At 35.9% G+C, this 20,947-nt stretch overlaps 1 protein-coding gene across 7 annotated transcripts in view; it reads right to left on the bottom strand.

The window, feature by feature from the left end:
- PTPRK (protein tyrosine phosphatase receptor type K) overlaps nt 1–20,947 on the bottom strand; it is a 484,221-nt gene that overhangs the window by 8,067 nt on the left and 455,207 nt on the right. For 4 of the 7 annotated variants that reach the window (XM_081094205.1, XM_081094206.1, XM_081094207.1 and 1 more), the window contains 13 exons: nt 20,152–20,336; nt 18,337–18,424; nt 17,181–17,257; nt 16,966–16,983; nt 14,510–14,546; nt 13,184–13,281; nt 12,634–12,750; nt 9,186–9,340; nt 6,906–7,041; nt 6,504–6,653; nt 5,529–5,702; nt 2,525–2,656; nt 2,270–2,395 (listed from right to left, as the gene is read on the bottom strand). In XM_081094205.1, coding sequence (XP_080950331.1) covers nt 2,270–2,395; nt 2,525–2,656; nt 5,529–5,702; nt 6,504–6,653; nt 6,906–7,041; nt 9,186–9,340; nt 12,634–12,750; nt 13,184–13,281; nt 14,510–14,546; nt 16,966–16,983; nt 17,181–17,257; nt 18,337–18,424; nt 20,152–20,336 — 1,493 coding nt within the window. The remainder of the gene's footprint in view (nt 1–2,269; nt 2,396–2,524; nt 2,657–5,528; nt 5,703–6,503; nt 6,654–6,905; nt 7,042–9,185; nt 9,341–12,633; nt 12,751–13,183; nt 13,282–14,509; nt 14,547–16,965; nt 16,984–17,180; nt 17,258–18,336; nt 18,425–20,151; nt 20,337–20,947) is intronic. The other 3 variants (XM_081094208.1, XM_081094210.1, XM_081094211.1) reach the window with 1 other exon arrangement.

Raw genomic sequence — 20,947 nt, 5'->3', positions numbered from 1 at the left:
AATCCCTGTTCCTGGAATATTTTACATATAAACAGTTCAATTAACAGACGAATCTTACTTTCTTAGTTTAGCGGCTATGGTTTCTCAGCAAAAATATTACTAGAACCATAATGTAACAGATGTGCAGACATAATGAGACTTCATTTAAATTAACATCTAAGATATGCATGAATATTATGACAGAATTGAAGTCATCTTTTTCTCCACTAAAATGAGCAATAGAATCAGGTAAAATTTTATCCTCTATTGTTATCTACACTAATAAAAGAGAAAAATGGTAATTGGCGTACGGCGATACCTTTTTCATTGGCTAATCAGGGCTATATGCAAATTAACTGCCAACTACGATTGGCAGTTAACTGCCAACTACGATTGGCAGTTAACTGCCAACAAGATGGCGGCTAATTTGCATATGTAGGCACAATGCAGGGAGGCGAAAGGGAAAGCAGGAAGAAGCCCCCTGCCACTGACAGTGATCTGAAACCCAGGGGGGAGCTAAGAGCTGGGGGGCAGGGCAAAGGCGGCCCTGGGGCCGCCTTTGCCCTGCCCCCCCAGCCATGATTGGAGAATCAGGCGCCTTTGCCGCCCTGGCCAGTGATAGCAGGAAGTAGGGGTGGAGCCAGCGATGGGAGCTGGGCACGGTCGAAGCTGGCAGTCCCAGGAGCTAGGGGTCCCTTGCCTGGGCCTAAAGCGAAGCCCACAATCGTGGCGCCCCCCGCTGCCACTGCAGGTCCCTGCTGCCCGGGCCAGACGCCTAGGCCAGAGGCGTTAGGCCTGGGCAGGGGCGGAGCCTGCAACCGCGGGGAGCTGGGGGTCCCCTGCCCAGGCCTGACACCTCTGCCGGAGGCCTCAGGCCTGGTCAAGGGGCCGATCCGGTGATTGGTGATCGGAGGGTGATGAGGGTCAACTCCTCTGGCTAAGGCATCAGGCCTGGGTGGGGGGCGGAGCCGGGGATTGGGGGGATATGATGGTCCCCTTGCCCAGGCCTGAAGCCTGGGTCAGAGGCGTCAGGCTTGGGCGGGGGGTGGAGCAAGCGATCAGAGGGAGATGGGGGTCCCCTGCCCAGGCATGATTCCTGGGTCAGAGGCATCAGGCCTGGGCGGGGGCCAGAGCCAGTGATTGGGGGGAGATGGGGGTCCCCTGTCCAAGCCTGACACCTCTGGTGGAGGCGTCAGGTCTGGGCAAGGGGCCGATTAGGCGATTGGAGGGTGATGGGGGTCAATGCCTGAGGGCTCCCAGTATGTGAGAGGGGGCAGGCTGGGCTGAGGGACACTCTCCTCCCCCACGCCCCCCCCCCACACCCAGTGCACGAATTTCGTGTACCAGGCCCCTAGTATACATATAGACTTATTAACTAGAAAGGCATATAGCCATTTTGATATAAAAACACTTTATTATGGCAATCCTAATCACACAATTAAATTAAGAGATATGCAGAGAGCTGCTGCTAAAGATTTATTTTTAAAAACAGAGTAATTTCATAGAAGTTACTAATGTTTTCTTTTCAAATTCTGCTTATTTGATTACATAATCTAAACAGTTTTTTTTTATTAATATTTCTTGTTTTTAATTGGCCTTTTAGCATAAAGCACATGAGGAGGACTCTTCAGGGCCACAGTTGTTACTTTGCTCTTGGAAAGGGCACAGTAATAGCACTGGTTCTATCTACCTATAGATCTGGACAGAGTAAATGTTGGGATGTTTAGAAAGATGCAATTGTAAGTGGGAGGAGAATCAATGACATCTGTGAGTTACCCTTTCCTTCATGCCGGCTTCTCCCTTATACACAGAACTTGGAATAGTGACGTGGAACCCTTCTCAAATGGCTCATCCAACATAGCCTTTCCTTCGGAGGAGAGCTTCTTCTCTGTCATCATTATTATTATGTCATTATTTTCTTAACTCCATGGCTTTTCTGAGCTGGATGTCAATCCTAATCAAACCAGCAGTCAACCCAGCGGTACAGCCACATGTGCTGAGGAGCCAGGCAGACAATCAGACTGAAACCAGTGCATCTGAATCTAGATTTTCAGGTGGTATACATTAGTCCAGGAGTTGACCAGAAAACTTAGCTTCCAGCATTTCTGCTTTCCTGCTTTTAGAGTGCCTTTTGCTCTAGTACTAAGGTAAAGATGATTGCTAGACTTGGGACTGATTATGTAATGCTTATTAATTCTACTCATGTTGTGTGAGCGGAACTGTACCCCATCATGGTTATGCTCTACCTACTCTGGATCAGCTCAGGTAGAATGATTAAACAATGACTTACTCTTGTTAGATTGCATATCCTAAAAATCCGGTTTATCACATCACAATCCATTGAACAAGACATACATTCCACTTGGATAGGGCCATAGCGCAGCATCCCTTCTTCTGGCCAGTACTGAGGGCAGCCCTAGATGATGAATGTTTTGAAAGAAAAAGAGTATGGTTGTTTTTTTTCTAACTAGTATGATATAAAGCATTTTATTACTATGTTATTAAGTTGTTTATAAATACACAAAAGCAATCCATAGCCATTGACCTGGGACAAGTCGACTTCATTTAACATCACAATAGAAGTACAGCCATAATCATATACTAATCTCCAGAAGTCCTTCACAGTGTTTGGCAGAGGGTATTGTGTGACGATGAAAGCAGCTGGTTGCCTGTAGCTCTGTGAAGAAACAGGGTAGATGGAGAAACATAAGGACTTAAAATGCACCATCAGTTGTACAAGCAGATTCAACAAACTTCAACATAGCACCAGTGAGATATAATAGCTTTACACGGAATGGAGCCAGACTGTGGTACAAGGCATGGAACATCAGATCTGAACCACTGGAAAGTACTGAAACTAGTAACTTGTCAATCTGATAGTAAAACTTTGATGTCTCAACAGCAAATCAAGTCAAATAATTTAATTTTTACTTTATTGAGAAAGGTGAATATAGTACAAAGAAAAGAAGAAACTAAAGAACTTCTTGAGATTAAGATCCTCCATGAGGTACTAATATCAGGCTGTTTCAGGCTTCCAAAGGTAATCCAAAAGCCTGATGGCAAAGTAGGCACAACATTCCCTGTAGTGTGTGTGTGCGTGCACGCGTTCGCACAAACACACACACACACACACACACACACACACACACCTCTTTATCAATCATCTATATCAATTCTAATATAAGTAACAGTTTGGTTCTCCTCGACTCCAAATAAGAAAAACCACACATGCCTGAAACTCACGTGCTCTTACATTATAGGGATATTATGAGCACATTATGTACATCTTATGGATAATCTACTTCCCTTAGTTTTCTGGGTATTTTTAATGTATATCAATAAACACAAACATAGTTTTAAACATTAAAGTACCAAATCATACCAAGTACAAAAGAGCAAAACCAATGAACTTCTTTGCTCCACCTAAGCGGGAATGGGTCCTCATTTGCCAAGTGACCCTTCATTGGAACACAATACAATATCTCTTTCCAGAAAGAGGGGGTAGTAAAGGCAATGCACATCTGGCCTGGGCAATCTCTTGTTCTGCAGATTGATGTACTACACTAAAACAGAAATATCTATTTCTCTGTAATAACTTAAACTAATGATTTGTAAAAACATACCCAACAACTTAGATAGATTTTAATGCTGATAAAAACTGTCAGTGATCTACTAACTCATTTATATCATACTACTTTTTAAAGTCCTTAAAATGTCTTAACATGAGTGTAGAATTTGATCCTTGAACTTCATTGATCCTACCATCATTTGGGAAATGCTGCTAAACATGGTATTTCACTCTAGGAAGAATTGCAGGATAAATGTGTGTAGACAGTAATTCACCTGTCTGCTTCTAAATGACCTCAATACCTCACAAAATTCCACCTGTAGCCTCCTAAAAAAGTATGAAGTCTTATGAGAAAAGATGAGAAGAAAGGATGAGAAGAAAGTAGCTTTCCTTCCAATGAAATCCCTGCTCCATGGAAAGTAAGCTAAAGGAGGCTGATAAAGATTTACTCTTTTTTTTTTTTTTTTTAAATCACAGGGGAGGGGAGATGGATAAGGAAGAGATGATATGGGAGAATGAAAATTTCTTATTTCTTTAATGGGTGTATAACACTAATTATGAAGATGGAGGGGGAAGGGAAGGAGGCAGTGTTGACCAACCTCTTATAAGCCAAATCGAATCTTACTTTTCTGAAGCCCCAACTATACTACTAAATCCACAGGGTAGTTTCTACTATGAAATATATTTGTTCAATAAAAGGAGATTAGGCAGAGAGTAGGAACAGATAGAGTACAAGGTTCAGTCCTCATATTAACTAGAAAACAACCTGGATATCAAGAAAAATTTGACAGAGATGCCAAAGACAAAATTGAAAGATATCAATATACTTCCTTCTTCCCTTTTTGACACATCGTTTTTTCATTCCAAATCTAGACTCAGAAGCGAAAGGTCTTGAATGTTTTCTCTCTGTACTTAGTATATTTGCCTTTCCAGACAATTAGAAGGAGAAGTGAGAATCCAATGTGATTTCAGTGAAAATAATTAATGGCTAGGCAAAACTCTGATCATAGCAAGGATGGGAACATTCCACTTGAGCTTGCCTTTAGACTGTTCTGCTCTACAGCATTAAAAAAAGAACAGAGAAACTGGCTAAAAGACTAGTCTTGGAAGGAGAATGTGGATTTTTCTAAGTCCATAATCTGAAGCTAATTTTGAAAAACACAATAGAGTAACAACTTAGAAAGTTTCATTCTTAGTCACAAAGAAAAGACCTTTGACATCTAATTTCTGGTTGCTATGGTTCCAAAGGCTAAAAGGCAAAAACTAGAAATGTTTACAAAAGAAGGTGACAAACTGTTCAAAAGGATTCTGAACCTTGAGATCCTTCTTGCTTTTTCCAAGGTAACCAAAGCAAGGTGGCTAAGGACATAATTTAAAACTCTCTTTCCATGTTGATCTGTCTATGGGATGCTAACATGCTGAGCACCTGCTTTTCAATCTACAGTGTATGAAGACTGGTGGGGGACATGTCAGTTCTTTCATTACGATAGATGCATTAACCTGATATCTTCCCTAGTTACTTATAGCCTGTATTAACTCAAACCAATAAAACAAGTTAGTTCTAAATTATTGGACCATTAAATGTCAGATACAATTTTCCCAATTTAATAGAACATCAGAAAGCTAGAGCATTCTGTGATTTTTAAAATTCCTTCCTAACTGTATTTAAAATAGATAAGCATGATCTTTTCCGCGAATAATTAAGATTAAAAAAAAAAAAACTCACCTAAAGATATTTCCTGTTCAGCATATAATAATTAATAATCAAGATCCAAATTTACAATAACACCTCAAACTTACAATTCCTAAGAATCCCTGTAGGGGAAATTCAAAATCACTCTCAAAAAATTTTGTATTGCAATGAAAGTCTCCAATTTTCCTTTACAGGCCATTTTAAGTTTCCTGAAAAGAAAACTAGCCAGTGTTCAATGCATTATGTAGCTTTCCACACTTTACACTAACAAAGAGAGCAGTCTCTTACATCCATAAGAGCAGCATTGATGTAGTTACTACTCTCCCCATCAATTGTAATTAGAAAAGGCAGACATCTGTCAGGTGGCAGCATGTCCATGAAACGGTTCTTGTCATGGTTCCTTGGCAGGCATGCTATGCTGCAGTCTTCGGCTTGCAGTCGAGGGGTGACTGAATTCAAGGTCTAAACAAAAGGGAGCCCAGGTTAAAAGACAGCAACCCATTTGAATAGCACAATACAGATTCATCAAGTATTTAGGAGGCCAAGTAGAAAATGAAGGATTTGCACAAGGTATATATGAACTGTACAATGTGCCTTTCCTTAAAAGGAAAAGGGAAACTAAACAACACAGCTACCAGCATAATGCATTGCCCAACCAAATATAATGCAATCAGAGTGTCCTATAATAATGACCCATCACCCAAGTTGGAATCTATCATTTCTAAGAACATGTGGCATGCCATATTTAAAGATAGACTGAGGTAAGCTGGCAAGAGCACTGGGTAAAGAAAGTCTTAAGATTCTAGAGGCACTTCATAGTCACACACCTCCATGGATGTTTTAACGGCAGTGTAAACATTTGGTGTATTTTAGAAACAAATGTTCTGCACAAACTTTAGCTATTATTATTAATGTGTTTGGTCCCACATTTTGAGTGACACAGAAGGCCAAAATGCTTTAGACTGGAAAAATATAAAGATTGTAAATATATAAAAATCACCACTAAATTTGACTTTTATGATATCTTTTTCCCATACTCTTCCCTGAGTCTGAACTCATTTGCTTTTCATGATGCAGCAGATACAAGCTCATTAATACAAAAGTGACTACACAATATGCATACTGAAAGAGAAAGGTATTATACTGAAAATCAGGTCAAAGGTTTTAAATTTGACTTGAAAGACCTCCCTTAGAAGAATTAATAATGCCCAGAACAAGTTGAAATAAGTTGCTCATAAAGGAGGACCTAGAAATAGCAAATACCTGGAATTCGTCTTTGAGATGCGAAGAATTAGTCTGGGAATCTATTCTAATCATATCAAAATATGCAGCTTTAAATTCACAGACAGGTATGGCAGTTTCTCCACATAAGCAGGCTTCTAAAATGGCATCATGAATAAAAATGTACTGTTCCTATTAAAAGAAAAGAAAGTGAAAATCTTCATATCATTTTAATAAAACTTATCTGTCATCAAAGATAGAGAATTCAGAGAACTTTCTCTACATGGAAATATGAACAAAAACACCAATATTAATAAAAATACCAATCAGTATTAGCTTGATGAGCTACTATTGATTCTATGTAAAAAACATTGGCGCATTGTTTGAAAAATGTTGGAAGTGTAAAAAAGAAACCCACTAGAGGTAAACCAACAATCAACATACCTCTGTCTGGACCATATTGATACGACGAGATCTTAAGGCTTTGACACAGTTGTAGATGTCAACCACGCCCTCTCTTTCAGCCATGTCCAGCATGATATCAATCACAATGTAACAGCCAGTTCGCCCAGCACCAGCACTGCAAAAAATTAAACAAATCTAAAGAATTGTAGAAGCATGTCTATGCAACCTTAAATAAAGATCCTTTCGGCTTTCAGATAGGTGGAATCAAAGTAATTCCACAGAGCACAAGACATAATTTGTACATATTGTATAAACAATTATTAATGTACAAAAAAACTTCATGTAGAATATGTAGTTTGGTGTAAACTGAAGATTGAAATAAGAGTTCCAAATTAGATGACATACCTTTGTGAATCAAATTATTTTTATAAATCATTATATTGAAAATAATGTAAGTACTTTGTTCAAATTCCATAGCTCTCTTACGTAGTCTTCATGTTATGAAAACCAAATACATATAATTTCAAATTCATAGAATTGACCCAGAAGGATTCACACTTTAACATTTAACCCCAAGGTATATAATTTAATATTCATGTGAGTCTTCTAGCAAAATGCAAGACTGCTGGTTCTCTTAGTCAAATAGACTCTTGTAAATTCCAAGGCCAAGGAACATTAATTCCAAAGCTTTTCAATGAGAAATCTGAGAAGCCACAATGCAGGGTAAATGCTAATGGTGAGGGTGGGAAAAATGGTGCTTACTAATGGTAAGTAGACCAATAGTAGAAAGACTCTTTTGAATGGAAATCTGAAGGAAAATAAAAATGAATTGTTGCAGTACAATTCTTATCAGATCACTATAAGATAGTCACTACCTTAAGGTATTTAAATCAATACTTGAAATCATAATATACTGTTGATAATTTTGCCCCTTAGGATTGCTTCTCCAATTTTATATATAGAAGTCAATGGAGCAAACAAGATATATTGGGATTTTTTTTTTTTGAGGGGGAGGAATTCCCCTTGCAATCTGCTTCCTTTTCCATAAATTCAGAGATATCTGAGTTTAAGTAGAAAAATGACACTTATGTTTCAAGAGAGTATCTAAGAATCTAGGGGGAACTTCTGAAGCAAATAAATGACAGGAAAATAAACCCCTATGATAAGTCAAAACAACCCTGAATTAAAAACCTTTAATTTCATTTTCTAAATGCATGGATAGACCATTAACATTATTTCTTTGTTGTCCAGATTTAGTCACTTCTCTTAAACTCACTGTCCTATAAGGAATTTAAGTAAAAGATATTGTGAACATCTCTATTCCCCCTTTTCCCTCTTTTCTTTATCTCTCTCTTTTTTTCTTCTTTTGCCTACTGTCTCTCAATCACTGTTCCCAGGCTTTGAGACAGAAAAGTAATTGAAGAATATATCAGATTTCTTTAGGAGGGCTGAATAAAGATTGCTTATTTTTCAGGGTACATAGTATCTGATACTTAGGGGCTGACTTTTATTTTATTCTCTGTGGGGTTTTCCCCCTTTTATTCATGACCATTTAAATTCTGAATAGGCTGGATTTTCAGAAAGAAAAAAAAAAGCTTTAGTACAAATTATTGGGTAGCGTGGAGGAGATAGTATGTGAGAATGGTGTGTAGCATTTAGAAAAAGCCTTTCAGATTCAGTATTCTTCTGTTCGCATCTCAAAATGAGGCCATGTAATTTGCTTTTAGTGCCACACAGTGCTTGTTTTAAGAGAAGTTTCTAATCAGAAGAAAGTCTGGATATAATGTTCACATTTTTCCAGCATATATTTCCTGGATTTCACTGATGTAGTTTTCAAGGTCCTCTGATGGATGTTTTTTTTTAAAAAAATTCTTAAATAGCTGTGCTATAGCACAAATTCTTGCATTTTATGCCATTTACTAACTTTGTATGTCTCAAATTTAGTTTTAAAAGCTGGGATTCTATTGGGAATTTACTAGGTTGGCAAGAAATCTCTATTTCAACCTGCCATTCTATACAATATGGGATTTGCAAAAGCAATAAAAGAACCCCCCAAACACAGATGTTGCTACTAAAAAGCAATTTCTACACTCATAATTGTGGACAGCACTATACACATTAGGCTGACTGTATTTATTTCTTAAATTTCTATTTTATATCCTCCTTATGGCTTTTATTTCCTTGCTATTTTACCTTATCTGTAATACATGCAAGCGGGCACTTCGTAAGCATGCATTCGTTTTTGTACTTCAAGCCTTATCTTGACACTTTTACAAAATCTGGCTGTACACAGTCCATCCCATTTGGACCATCACTCACCTGCAATGCACAACGATGGGGCCGGCACTGGGAGGGTTGGAGAACTTGACTCGCCGGATAAAGGAAAGCAGCCCTGTCGCATGGTAGGGCACTCCATGGTCAGGCCAGCCGGTGAAATGGAACTGCTTAACTTCACGAATCTCATTGTACCCCCTCTGTGCAAACATGGGAAGCAGTGTTTTCAGATGGCCCAAAATAAAGTCATAAAACACAGCCCTGAGTACTAGACCAGATAGACAATGAAAAAAAAAAAATGAAAAATGTACCAGGATCATGCTTTTTCTGAAAAAGGATGCTGGCCTGACATGGCCCAGGAGCTTACATTTATTGTCAGACAACTGCCAAAGAAAGAAAATTAGAAGTCTTGCTCAGTTTTATAAGTCTGGGTAAATTTTATTTACTCTGACAGTTTGTTCCTTCCTGGGAATGACAACACATAAAATTAGGGGAAAAGGAAGAAATGGAAAAGCGAAAATGCTGCCCTATTGACCCAAAGCACTGAGTACTCAAGTAGTTTATAAAAGCAACTTTCTAGCTTCTCACACCTCACAAAGAGACTGTACTGCCTTGCTTATCCATGTTGAAAATGGTTTTGAAGCGTAGCATGTAGAGATTTTCCAGGACAGTGCTACTCTAGATTGGTTTATAAAAATATACAGACAGCTAAACTATTCTTTGGGCAGCCTATTTTTCTTAACTCTGTGAAATAATTCAGCACACAGAGTATTATTTATAGTAACAAAAATACAAAATGAAAGAGGTGAAGCATCCATTGTTGGGCCTCCTATTGGGTTAATGTAAGAGAAGCCTTTAAATGCACATTTCAAAGCTTTCCCTTCTTTTTGTTGGAAGAAGCCTGTAGATTGTGGTAGCACCGGTTAGAAAGCACAGATGCAGTGCTCCAGAATTTATTTTTCAGAACGCACATTTGTAGCAAAAAACCAAAAACTAAAAAACCCAAAAAAACCACCATGACCTATACAATTCCAACTCTATTGTGAGCTTATCTGTGAAATCTCATCTCAGTTGTTCAGACAGAATAGGTAGAAAAATTGCATGAAATAAATGAAACAAATTAAGAAAGCTTATTTTTAGATTCTATCCTATGTGCACCAATATCACTCAAACCTTGGAAGTCAGTGGTCATGTCATATTATTCTTTTTAATTCCAATTCCTAGTACAAGACCCTGCAGAAAGCAGGGCTCAACAAGTAATTATAATAGCAACAATAATAAACATCACCATGGAGGCATACAAATGGAAAACCTCTTTCATTACTCCTTTCAAAGTCAAGTCTAGTGAGAAAGGTCATAAATTCTTCTAAGACCTGATTTTTGATATTGATTCACCTTCTCTACATTAACCCTCTTACTGGAGTTGCTACAAGGATCTTGCTCTTTTTAGTAAATTTTAATAACATTTTTTTAATGTCTATTCAGTTTTTTATATTATTAACATAAAAGCTAGAATTTATGGATATTTATCTTGAATTGGTCACCTAAATAAATGATTATTGACTCAATTTAAAAATATTATCTCTAGTTTTCTTGGTATAAAATAATTTCATTTAAAAATAATTTTGTTTCTTCTAATAGTAATACAGTTTATTCCTTTTGTCTTATATCATTTGATAGATGTTGAATACCAGTGAGAATGATTATCCATATCACATTCCTGATTATAACTGAAATTCCTTTAATTTTCACATCTTAACACCCATGCTGCTATTGTTGAATTACCTTTATCATGTTTAGGGACTCTCTTTATTTTCCTAATATGAGTATTATTATAAATGTTTAAATCAAAATAAGTGCACTACAATGTTTATTGATAAAATCACATGGTTTTGTTCCTTTAAAGCACTGACATAATGAAATATCCTACCACAGATGTAACATTTTTGTACTCTTAGAAAAAAATCACGATGAATCATGTTATGATCTTTTCTTAATTTACTTCGGTATTCAAATTTTAAATATTTTGTTTTGAAGTTTTTTTTACAGTATATTCTTGAATGTAATTGATTTGCAATGTGTGTGCATGCACACTTGACAGAGGGAGAGAGATTGAGATAAAAAAAAAACAAAACAGAGACAGAGAGAGAAGCGCTTCTTCTCTGGTTCTGTTATCACAGTTACGCAACTTTTTAAAAATATAGCTGTTCTTCTCTAGCCTAAATAGTTTGATTAATATAGATAGGCATTAGCAATTCTCTAAAGATTAAAGAAACCTCAACTATGAAATCATAGTGCAATTTTAGTGGTAAATTTTAACAATCACTTTATTTTCTTCTATCATCTGTTCAGGTTTCTAACTCTTTTGGGGTCAAATTTAGGAAGTTACTATTTGCTAGAATATCACTGTATATGTTGTTCTGTATAATGCTACTTTTCATTTAATACTTCCCCTAATTATTTTTAATGTTGGTAAAATACTTATAAAGATCATTTGCAAACAAATGCTATTTGTAGATCATACATGTATAATAATGTAGCTATCTTTCTACTGGTGGACATTTATGGCCATCTATAATATTCCAAGACTATAAACAAAGTCATTATGATAGATTCCTTATGATAGATTCATGGAAGGAAAATTCCTGGTCAAAGGACACCAATATTTTAAAGCTCTGTAGATGTACAAAGGCATATATGCAACACTGGTATCTGCAGCAATGTAATTCATTACTTCTACATCCCATGTCATTGTCCTTACACTGGCCACGCTGCTTTAGTCTTTCTGATCCTATTAAAAATAAAAGTCAGATCATGTTACTCCTGGGCTCATAACCCTTCAATGGTGTCCAACCTTCTTTTAATACAAGCGAAATCCTAATGGCTCACAAGGTTTCACTTATTTGACTCTGTGATTTCTATGACTTCATCTCATATTTCTTTCTCATCTCTGAACACCCTCGACTCCTGGCTGTTTCTCATTGTGACAGTGATCCTCATGCCTCAGGGTCTATGAAATAAATCTTCCCTCCATCAGAAATATTCTTCCTTGGGTTAACCCAGGATATAGTAGTTAAATCCCTCCCTCCCTCCCTCCCTCCCTCATTTCACACAAGCCATTATTTATATGTCATTTTCTCAATGAGTCCTTTACTCATCATCCTTCTCCTACCTCAGCAATATTCTCTACTTCCATTCCCAACATTATTTTTCTCTGTAGTACTTTTCATAATATATGATGTATTTGAATATTTATTAATGTTTACTGCTTGTTAACAGATTATAAGCTCCCACAAGAGCAGGGATTAATGTGTCCCCAGGTTTATAAACATGCCTCGCACACGGTATGCTCTCAAATAAATAACTGTGAAATAAATGAATAAAATGAATGGATTTGTAGAATCAACAAAACATATCTTGACAGAAATTTTTAGAGAAAATTTAAGTTTCAGTATACATATTTTTTTTTAAAATAGAACTTTAGAGTACTTACCCTTTCCAGGGTGAAAGTCCTAACTACATATTCAGCAAGTGGTTCCATTTCTACACAAGTTACTTTGAAGTCCCCATAAACTTCAGTATCATCAGGCCAATACTTATAGCACTTAACCTAAATGACAAAAAGATGACATAGGTGAACCTGAATACCTAATACATGAACCAAGATCATTTAATTTCAGTGATTACTCTTCACCTAACAGTTAATATACAGCTTTAAAAAAATCTATAAATGAGACAAGAATGTTCCACATTAAATAGACTTTATGCAATCTCATAAAAATATACAAGCCTAATAATGCAATTAGATTTTAGTATATAATCAAAGCTTATTTTATTACTAATGGAGAAATCCAGTAATTTCTCAGCCATCAAAGGTTTGCTTAGGGGAGCACTAATTTGATATGCTATGCCTGTAATTTTTTAAGAAATCAAATGATAGTATATGTTACGTTTATTATGTTTTGCTATTCAAGTTATACTCATGTTTTATGACACACAAAAAAACACACACACCACAAAATAAATATATATATTTTTCTTACCCGGCCAACCTCAACTAAATTTGTAACCATCACAATGCAGGCAGACTGTTCTTGCCAGATCATTCTCCAGAAATCATACACTGTTTCATGAACTGGGCCTATTAAAAAATTAATTTGAATATTATGTTATCAGAGAAATTTTGTAATCAATAATAAATTTAGAAGAAAATGTCACTGAAAGTATTTAAAATTCCGTTCCCATCTACAATCATGCCTCGGGCAAAAACACAGGCCTATACAAGTTTGAGTTTAGATTTGCTTTCTATAATTTCCATGCAGAAGCTATCAATCGTTCCTAGGATATTGATATCCAAGTTACTTTAACGCATCTTCAAATACTTGCAAAAACAGGATTATGCCACTATCAACCAATCAGTACATATGACCAATTACATATATGCACATCATTTATACACAGTGCATGTTTGTGGTTAATGAAGAAACTTCATACATAGAGTATCGTCTGCAAACTGTGAAAGCTCCTACTGGGCTCTACTCATTACCATGAAACTAGAATAATGTTCACCATAAATGAGTTTTCTAACTTTAAAAGGTTTATATCTAATTAAACTGAATTACTCCAACATATGTGAAAGCAATTAAAAAACATACCCTCTGGCAAAGAGCAATGTAACTTTTGTTTTACTTTTCTCTTTTATACAATAGATGTGCAAGTTTCTCTCCTCATGACCAGTGCTCAATTTGGAGAGACTGAAGGTGTTTTTGTTTTTGATGTTAGAATACTTTTACTCCCCAATGTGCCACTGTAATGTTTTTTTTCTATTTTTTCCTTACTTTCCACAAAGAATAAACTTGACAAAGTTCCCTTTAGCCCTTTGTTTTGTCTCAGTCTTAACTTGTAAAAAACAAAGCAAAACAAACAAAAAAACAACTGCTGGAAGATAGTCTAACATCTCATTATAAAAATATTGGTCTTGGGTACTATTACATTCCAGGCTGACAGGCTGCTACAAGAAAATGGGCACCTTAAATGAGATGAGACTTCCCTTGCTTTCATCAAAAGTAAGAAATTCCTCTACCCAGCACTACTGATTAGAGCTCTAGGACATCAGGATACCAAGAACCAAATCACAAAAACTACCAGCAGCTTTTCTTTTACTTGCAATAAAAAATAAATCAAAGTTTATAAATGTTTTATACAGATAAAACAACTTGTATTATACAAATGAATAAAGAGCAGTGTTAATTCAGGAGGAATGTTGTTGTTTTTTTCTTCAGCCAATATAGGTAAAATTGCAAAAAATACCATATGGATGAATAAGCAAGTATGTTTTTTGTATAACACTTAAAGAGGCAAAGTGTTACCTTGAGTTGCAATGTAGTGGCTTGGTCTCTGGTAGCCCTAAAATAGGAGAACGAATTGGTCATAATTTTACATCAGTACCAGAATTAAAAGAATGAAGGCATAAAAAGATGAAGACAACCACCTGTTAAGATTAAGTTATAGGAAAAAGTCCAGAAATGAGTAGTGAACTCATAGTTCACTTCTCAAACCTAGGTTATCTGAAAGGTAAGATTAAGAAATAAATATTTTAAGGGCTCTGATTAGAATATATATTGCATAATTGAGATTTGTTTGTTAGGGAATAACATCAGAGATTTTGTTTGGTTTCACTAAAATGTTTATGCCTTCATGCTAAGCTTTAATCATTCATTCCTGGAAAAACTGTGTTCAAAAATACTAATTCTCATTTTATCATCCAAAGGTACAACACACTGCATTACAAATGGACAACGACATATTAGAACCATAAAAAAATAAGAGAACATTCCAATGTTAGAGCTGGACAATGCATGTGTGCATCAAATCAAAATCCTGCTGAGATTTCATACAGAATATTCCTACTCTAATATATTCATGAATCTGCCAAAACCATTTATGTGTGCTGATAATAATTTACTTACACATAATTATAGTTACACACACATAGAGAGGAAAGGAAGAGTTTTAATGTATACTTGTCTTGAACAATGAAGTTTAGTATTTTTTTCCTCTTTTTTTTAATGTGCCAAGAACTCTGTGTGGTTAAATATTTAATATTGTTTCAATAAAGAAATTATTCCTGAGAAGGAATAGTTTGGTAGTTACTATTAATTAGTTTAAATTCCAATAGACCCCGAGTAGCAAATATGTTAATGGTATAATAGGTTAACCTTTGAATTTGTTGTGTATTTACCAGAGTGCTTTAGTAAAAAGCCTGTGGTACAATTTATCCACACTTTGGTGTGGATGACTCAATACAGATATAAATGCATATAAATGAAGATCTCCTATCTAAAACTTAATAGGTTGAGCATTATACTGTTGCAAAATTGGAAGTTATTATTCCTTAATATACCCACATAGCACAGCATTTTATGAAAAATTTGTTTCAAGCTTTATAAACATTTTATCTCCTGCTTTTTATGAAAAATTTACCAATTGCAGGAGACATCTTTTAAGCATAACAAATTAACAGAAGAGGGAAATTTATGATATTGTATAATGATTAGCCAAAATATACTGGGGTCTTAACAAAAATATTAGATAAAAATAGTCTTAGAACACACTTTTTACATATGGACCATAAAGTAGCATTATACCAAGGCTCCAGTGTATATGCCTTGGTAGAAAACCAAGGTTAAGTTATATAGGTAAAAAGAAATACAAATTTGTCAGAGAAATGTTAATTTTTTAAAATTTTAATGAGTAGATCAAAAGCTTAGTTTTCCATGTTAAGATGTCTAATACATTTAAAATATTGAATGAGAATCAAAATTTAATGAATATATTGAGACTATAATTTATAAAATTTATTAGTTAAAAATATAAATAATGACATTTCACAAAATAACTACATTTTGAACTGATTAATTTCAGCACACCTAGGTAAATTATTTTTTAAAATAGCTGTAGTTTATTTTAATAAGTACTTCACATGTGCTAAGCATTGTGCTAAGTGCTCAATAAGCATTGCTTCATTTAAATCTTACAACAAATAAGATTAGCACTATCATTACCTCCACTGTTAAGATGAGCAAACTGAGGCTGAGAGATGAAATAGTATTCCCATGGCTTCCAGTGTGATTTTGAACCAGGAAGTATAAGTGAAGAGGCTGTTCTTCTTACATGTAATATAATATATTGCCTCCTCAACAATATTTTATCTTTTATTAGAAAACTATTTTCCATTGAAGAGAGAATTCACATGTAGATATGTTTTTAACTAAAATTTAACAGTGAAATGTATGATTACAACAAACTTTTTTATTTGTATGATTCAATATATATGTGTGATATGTATACTTTACAAATGCAATTTGGTAATTATTTTGCCTAAGTAATTTTTATACTTCACAATCCAATACCACACACCACACAATAGTCTCCCTATCCATTATTCACATCAGAAGTCAAATGTAAAAAGTAAAATTTCAGAAACACTAACACATCATACTATCCAGCTTCTCACATGTTTAGGGGAGGGTAAGAATAAAAGCCAGAAACAGAAATCATCAACAAATAAAACTCAGGTACATAATAAATTGTCAAGAGCTCAAAATGGTCCTGTTTTTCCAAACACAGAAAAGGGAAGGAGATAAAACAGATCTTTACACATGTAAAGGAATTACAAAGAAATGAACATAGATATACTGTATGAGCTAATTACGTGAAGCATGCAGAGAGAACGAGTAGTAGGTATTAGTAATAACTGTAAGTAAGAGTAGTTACAGTAAATATTCATAATAGGATACTGTTATTTACATATAGTGGTACTTACATCCCTGTACAGCCAAATCTACAGCCCAAACCAAAGTCAGGTGTGAAAGAAAGCACAACAACGTCAGTAAGTACTAGGACGTGGAACAAGGAAAAAAGTGTACAGTTTGTTCTTTATGTTTAAAAGCTAGCAATCACTTTATAGGTAAGAACAAGCAAAAGGATTCGCATCTATAAGCTAACAAACTGGGCAGACTGAGCTATAAAAATACTTACATCTATATAGTTGGCATTAATGTAATCTGAAGAAGGATCATCCTCGACAGGTTGCAAAATTACTCTGGAGTGATCGTCTAAAATTTGTAAATAATAAAACAAAAGCTATGAAATATTCCCCTTGTCTTGAGACAATACCACTGGCAGATACTTGGAATAATTCAATGGTTGATAAGAGCTTACCCATAATATAGTATCTACATTTCCTTAAACACCAGTCATTTGAAGAAATACAAGAACTTTAATGATCTTATTACTCATCACGGTTATAACATTCTGTTAATAAAGCTTTTAGTGACTAACATCTTCATAATTAGGAAGCTTTTAGGGGATATGATAATTAATGTACAATGAATTTGAGTCATGGACTTGTCCAAGGAACTAAATTTGCCTTCATTCCTAATTCTGCTTCCTAGGGATAATTTTAAATGGGTTGGGTTCTTCTGTCTGCACTTTACAGCAAATGAGCCACAGAAATAAGGAGTGAATTTTGAACTCCGCTCTCAACTTCCTATTTTTTGAGAGTCAAGATTAAATTCTGATGCATTCATAAGAATCTTTAAAATAATTTTCATTGATAATAGAGTGGTTAAAGTAAATAAATAGTTACATGAAAAATTATGTTAACTTTTCTCATTGCTGCTGATGTTTCACATGATAATTAACTTATTTATCCATGTACACACATTGCAGATTTGAGGAGGAGGAAGACCCTAATGATAAATAAAAGGGAGCAATTGGAATTCTTACAGGCTCCAAGGAAGGAATAAAGGTCTGTAGAAAGAAGACCACTCCCACCTTGAATAAGTCTGGAGGTATAGCAGTAATTTATCACTGAAAAGACCTTTCTTTTCATCGTTAATATTCTCAGTTATTTCATAACATCCCATGCATTTGTGTGCAAACATAAAACCACATAGAACTATATTCATAGTGTGAAGAGTGTGAAACAATTTAATTAATGAGGATAATGACAATTTCAGAGTTACTGCCAATAGCCAATGCTGTTTGAATATTAAGTAGATTGCTTTATCAACAGATGTGTCAGGCCCTGGGATTCTCTTAAAATTTAAAGCCACATAAAGAGGAGTTGCAACTTACTATTTACCTTCTACCCACAACATTTACATTCACCAAGAATTCCAAGAGGACTTACATGCTATGATGTTTCCATATCGGTTTTTTGCTCTATTTTGGTCTTTTTTTGCTACATCCCAAGATGCTGACTGTCCTTCAAAGAAGCTCTAGAAAAAAAAATTAACAAGCAGACTGAATTTAATTCCTTTTCATGCAGCAAGTTTATCTGTTGTGAGGACCAAAACAGTAATAGCCACTTTCTCCGGGAGGAAGTCCTACAGTAGTGAACATGTTCCATTTCAGAACAAAGCTTATTTGCTGGACTCCTACTTGTTCATCTTGGATTGGACTGAGTTCAAATGAAGGACAAGTAACCACTTTAGGGAGGGGAAAAGACCTTAACATTATTTCAAATTTAAGATTGCTCTAACTGTGAGAAGGAGGCAGAGAAAGCATCAAAAACTTCAAAACTACTTTTAATGAGTTATCGTTCAAGTGTGCTTCCTTTAGCATTTATAACAGGAACAAAAACACACTTGTTTTCCCCTCAATTATTTATTAAATCATGTGCAATACACCACATTTCAGTTTCTTTGAAGATCATGAAAAGAACTGAGTCTCTACCAGAGACCATATGAAAACTAAATAAAGTCACCATCTCCAAGAATTTTGAACAGATGAGTTTGTTGATTAGTTTAATTGCCATATGTAGCAATTTAAAATATGGGTATAGATTTCCTTTTTGCAGAAAAACTTTAACTTTGCTCAAACAGGAAATGGGGTCTTCAAAGAGTCAACGGTCTTTGAAGTGAGGTACACAGGAATGCAAGGAAATGAACAGAAAGAACCAGTGCTGGCAGCATGTTATAATTCCTTGCACTATTCGTTACCGCAGCATAGTGTTTCCGGCATACATCTAAAACCAACTTTTGAAATTCAAAGATAATTGTATTCACTCCCAAACTAAGTCATGCAAGTAATCTATAAATATAATGTAGTGTTTAGATAATTCTTCATGAAGTTGAATGCATTTTGAATGTAAAGAAAATTAGTGCTTGAATTCTTTCACTTTAAATGGGCATGTATGGTGGTACATGTATGGTGGTGCACATACGGTGGTGCACGTGTGGTAGTGCACATATGGTGGCACATGTGTGATAGTATATGGATGGTGGTGTATGAATGGTGATGCATGTGTGTCGGCACATGTGTGGTGGTACATGTGTGGTGGTGCATGTGTGGTACACACATGGTGGTGCAGGTATGGTGGTGCACGTGTGGTGGTACATGTATGGTGGTGCATGTATGGTGATGCACGTGTGGTGATGTGTGTATGGTGGTGGAAGATCTTCCTTCTCCACATCATATTGATATTTCTCAGTAGGCAAAGGTGGCAAAGGAGCTGTCTCCTTTTTGCTATGTATTGTAATGACTAATTTAAATCACTTCTCTTGCAGTTTAATTATTGGTATTTTTGTTTGAGTAGGAAAGGGAAACAAGGAAGAAGAATTTCTCATATCCTTCCTTTGGCTTCTGAACATTTGGCTTTGTAGTGCTCTGTTTTTTCCTCTCAACAATGCTCCACAATAATGCTCAAAACAAAACTAAGAATGACAAGTAGTACATTTACAACACAAAGCTTCATCCCACTTCTCAACAGAGGGTCAACAAAGAGGCAGAGAAGTACCTACTGAATAAGTCATTTGAATGACAGAATCTGTAATAATACACTGGAACCTAAGGTATCTTGCTACACACTTGATTTTTCATGCAAACACAGGATTAGTGGCTAGAGAGTATTCAACTCTGTGTTATGTTAAGGGGAGAGAATTTGTTAAATTTCCCTGAGTATAATAGTTAGAAATAACATTTAACATAATACAGAAACTTTCACCTCATATTCCTCTTTGAACCCATAGCTGTCTGATGTCTTCATGAGATTAATGTGCTGCAGTAAATCGGCCACCCTGATGGCTGGGTGCAGCTGTCCCGTCTGGTAAGGGGATTCTGTCCCCTCACAGAGGTAGCGAGGTACATCAAGAAGGCGACTGGACTCTGCTGTAGCACTGTGGTTCTCATCTGGCATTTTTCAGATTCAAGAACATTAAAAAGAAGACAAAGTTATCTTGTTTAATATATATCAATGCACAGATTTTTAAGATCTCAAGATCTTTCTGGTAACAGGAGGAAAGGAAAGAAATAGAGTAGAGGCCTAGGGCAGCATCCCCATAAAGATAAAGCCTTTCACGTCAGCTCAAGGTACGAGGTCAGAGTACACATGTTTATTTCAACAGGGCAAACGATGCTTTGAGGTGTAGAGAGACATCTAGTCCACCTTTAAAAAGCACAGTGGGAGATTTTGCTGGGTTCTCACTTTTCTCTGTATCTGCAATCATAATCATAGCAGTATAGAGTGGGATCAGAAAATCAAGTCAACTGGGGAGGTGTTTTCATTGTTGATTAAAACAAACAGTCTCCTTCTCAGCCATAAGCCAACCTCCCTGTAGACAACCCGTCCCCACGTGGCTGCTCTTCTTGCCCTCGTGGCCTTACTATGCCCAACCACTTGGGGCGTCTCCCCATGGCACTCCAGACTGGAAAACAAGGGCATTCTACAGAATCATCCCTGGACCCTTTATGTCTGCCAGCCAGGTCTCATGCGCATTTATACTCAATCTCTACCCACTTGG

Source organism: Myotis nattereri (assembly GCF_964212035.1).
Source record: "Myotis nattereri genome assembly, chromosome: 6".
Taxonomy (NCBI): Eukaryota; Metazoa; Chordata; class Mammalia; order Chiroptera; family Vespertilionidae; genus Myotis; species Myotis nattereri.
The sequence above is the reverse complement of the archived record's forward strand: the minus strand, read 5'-3'. Positions and strand labels throughout refer to the sequence as shown.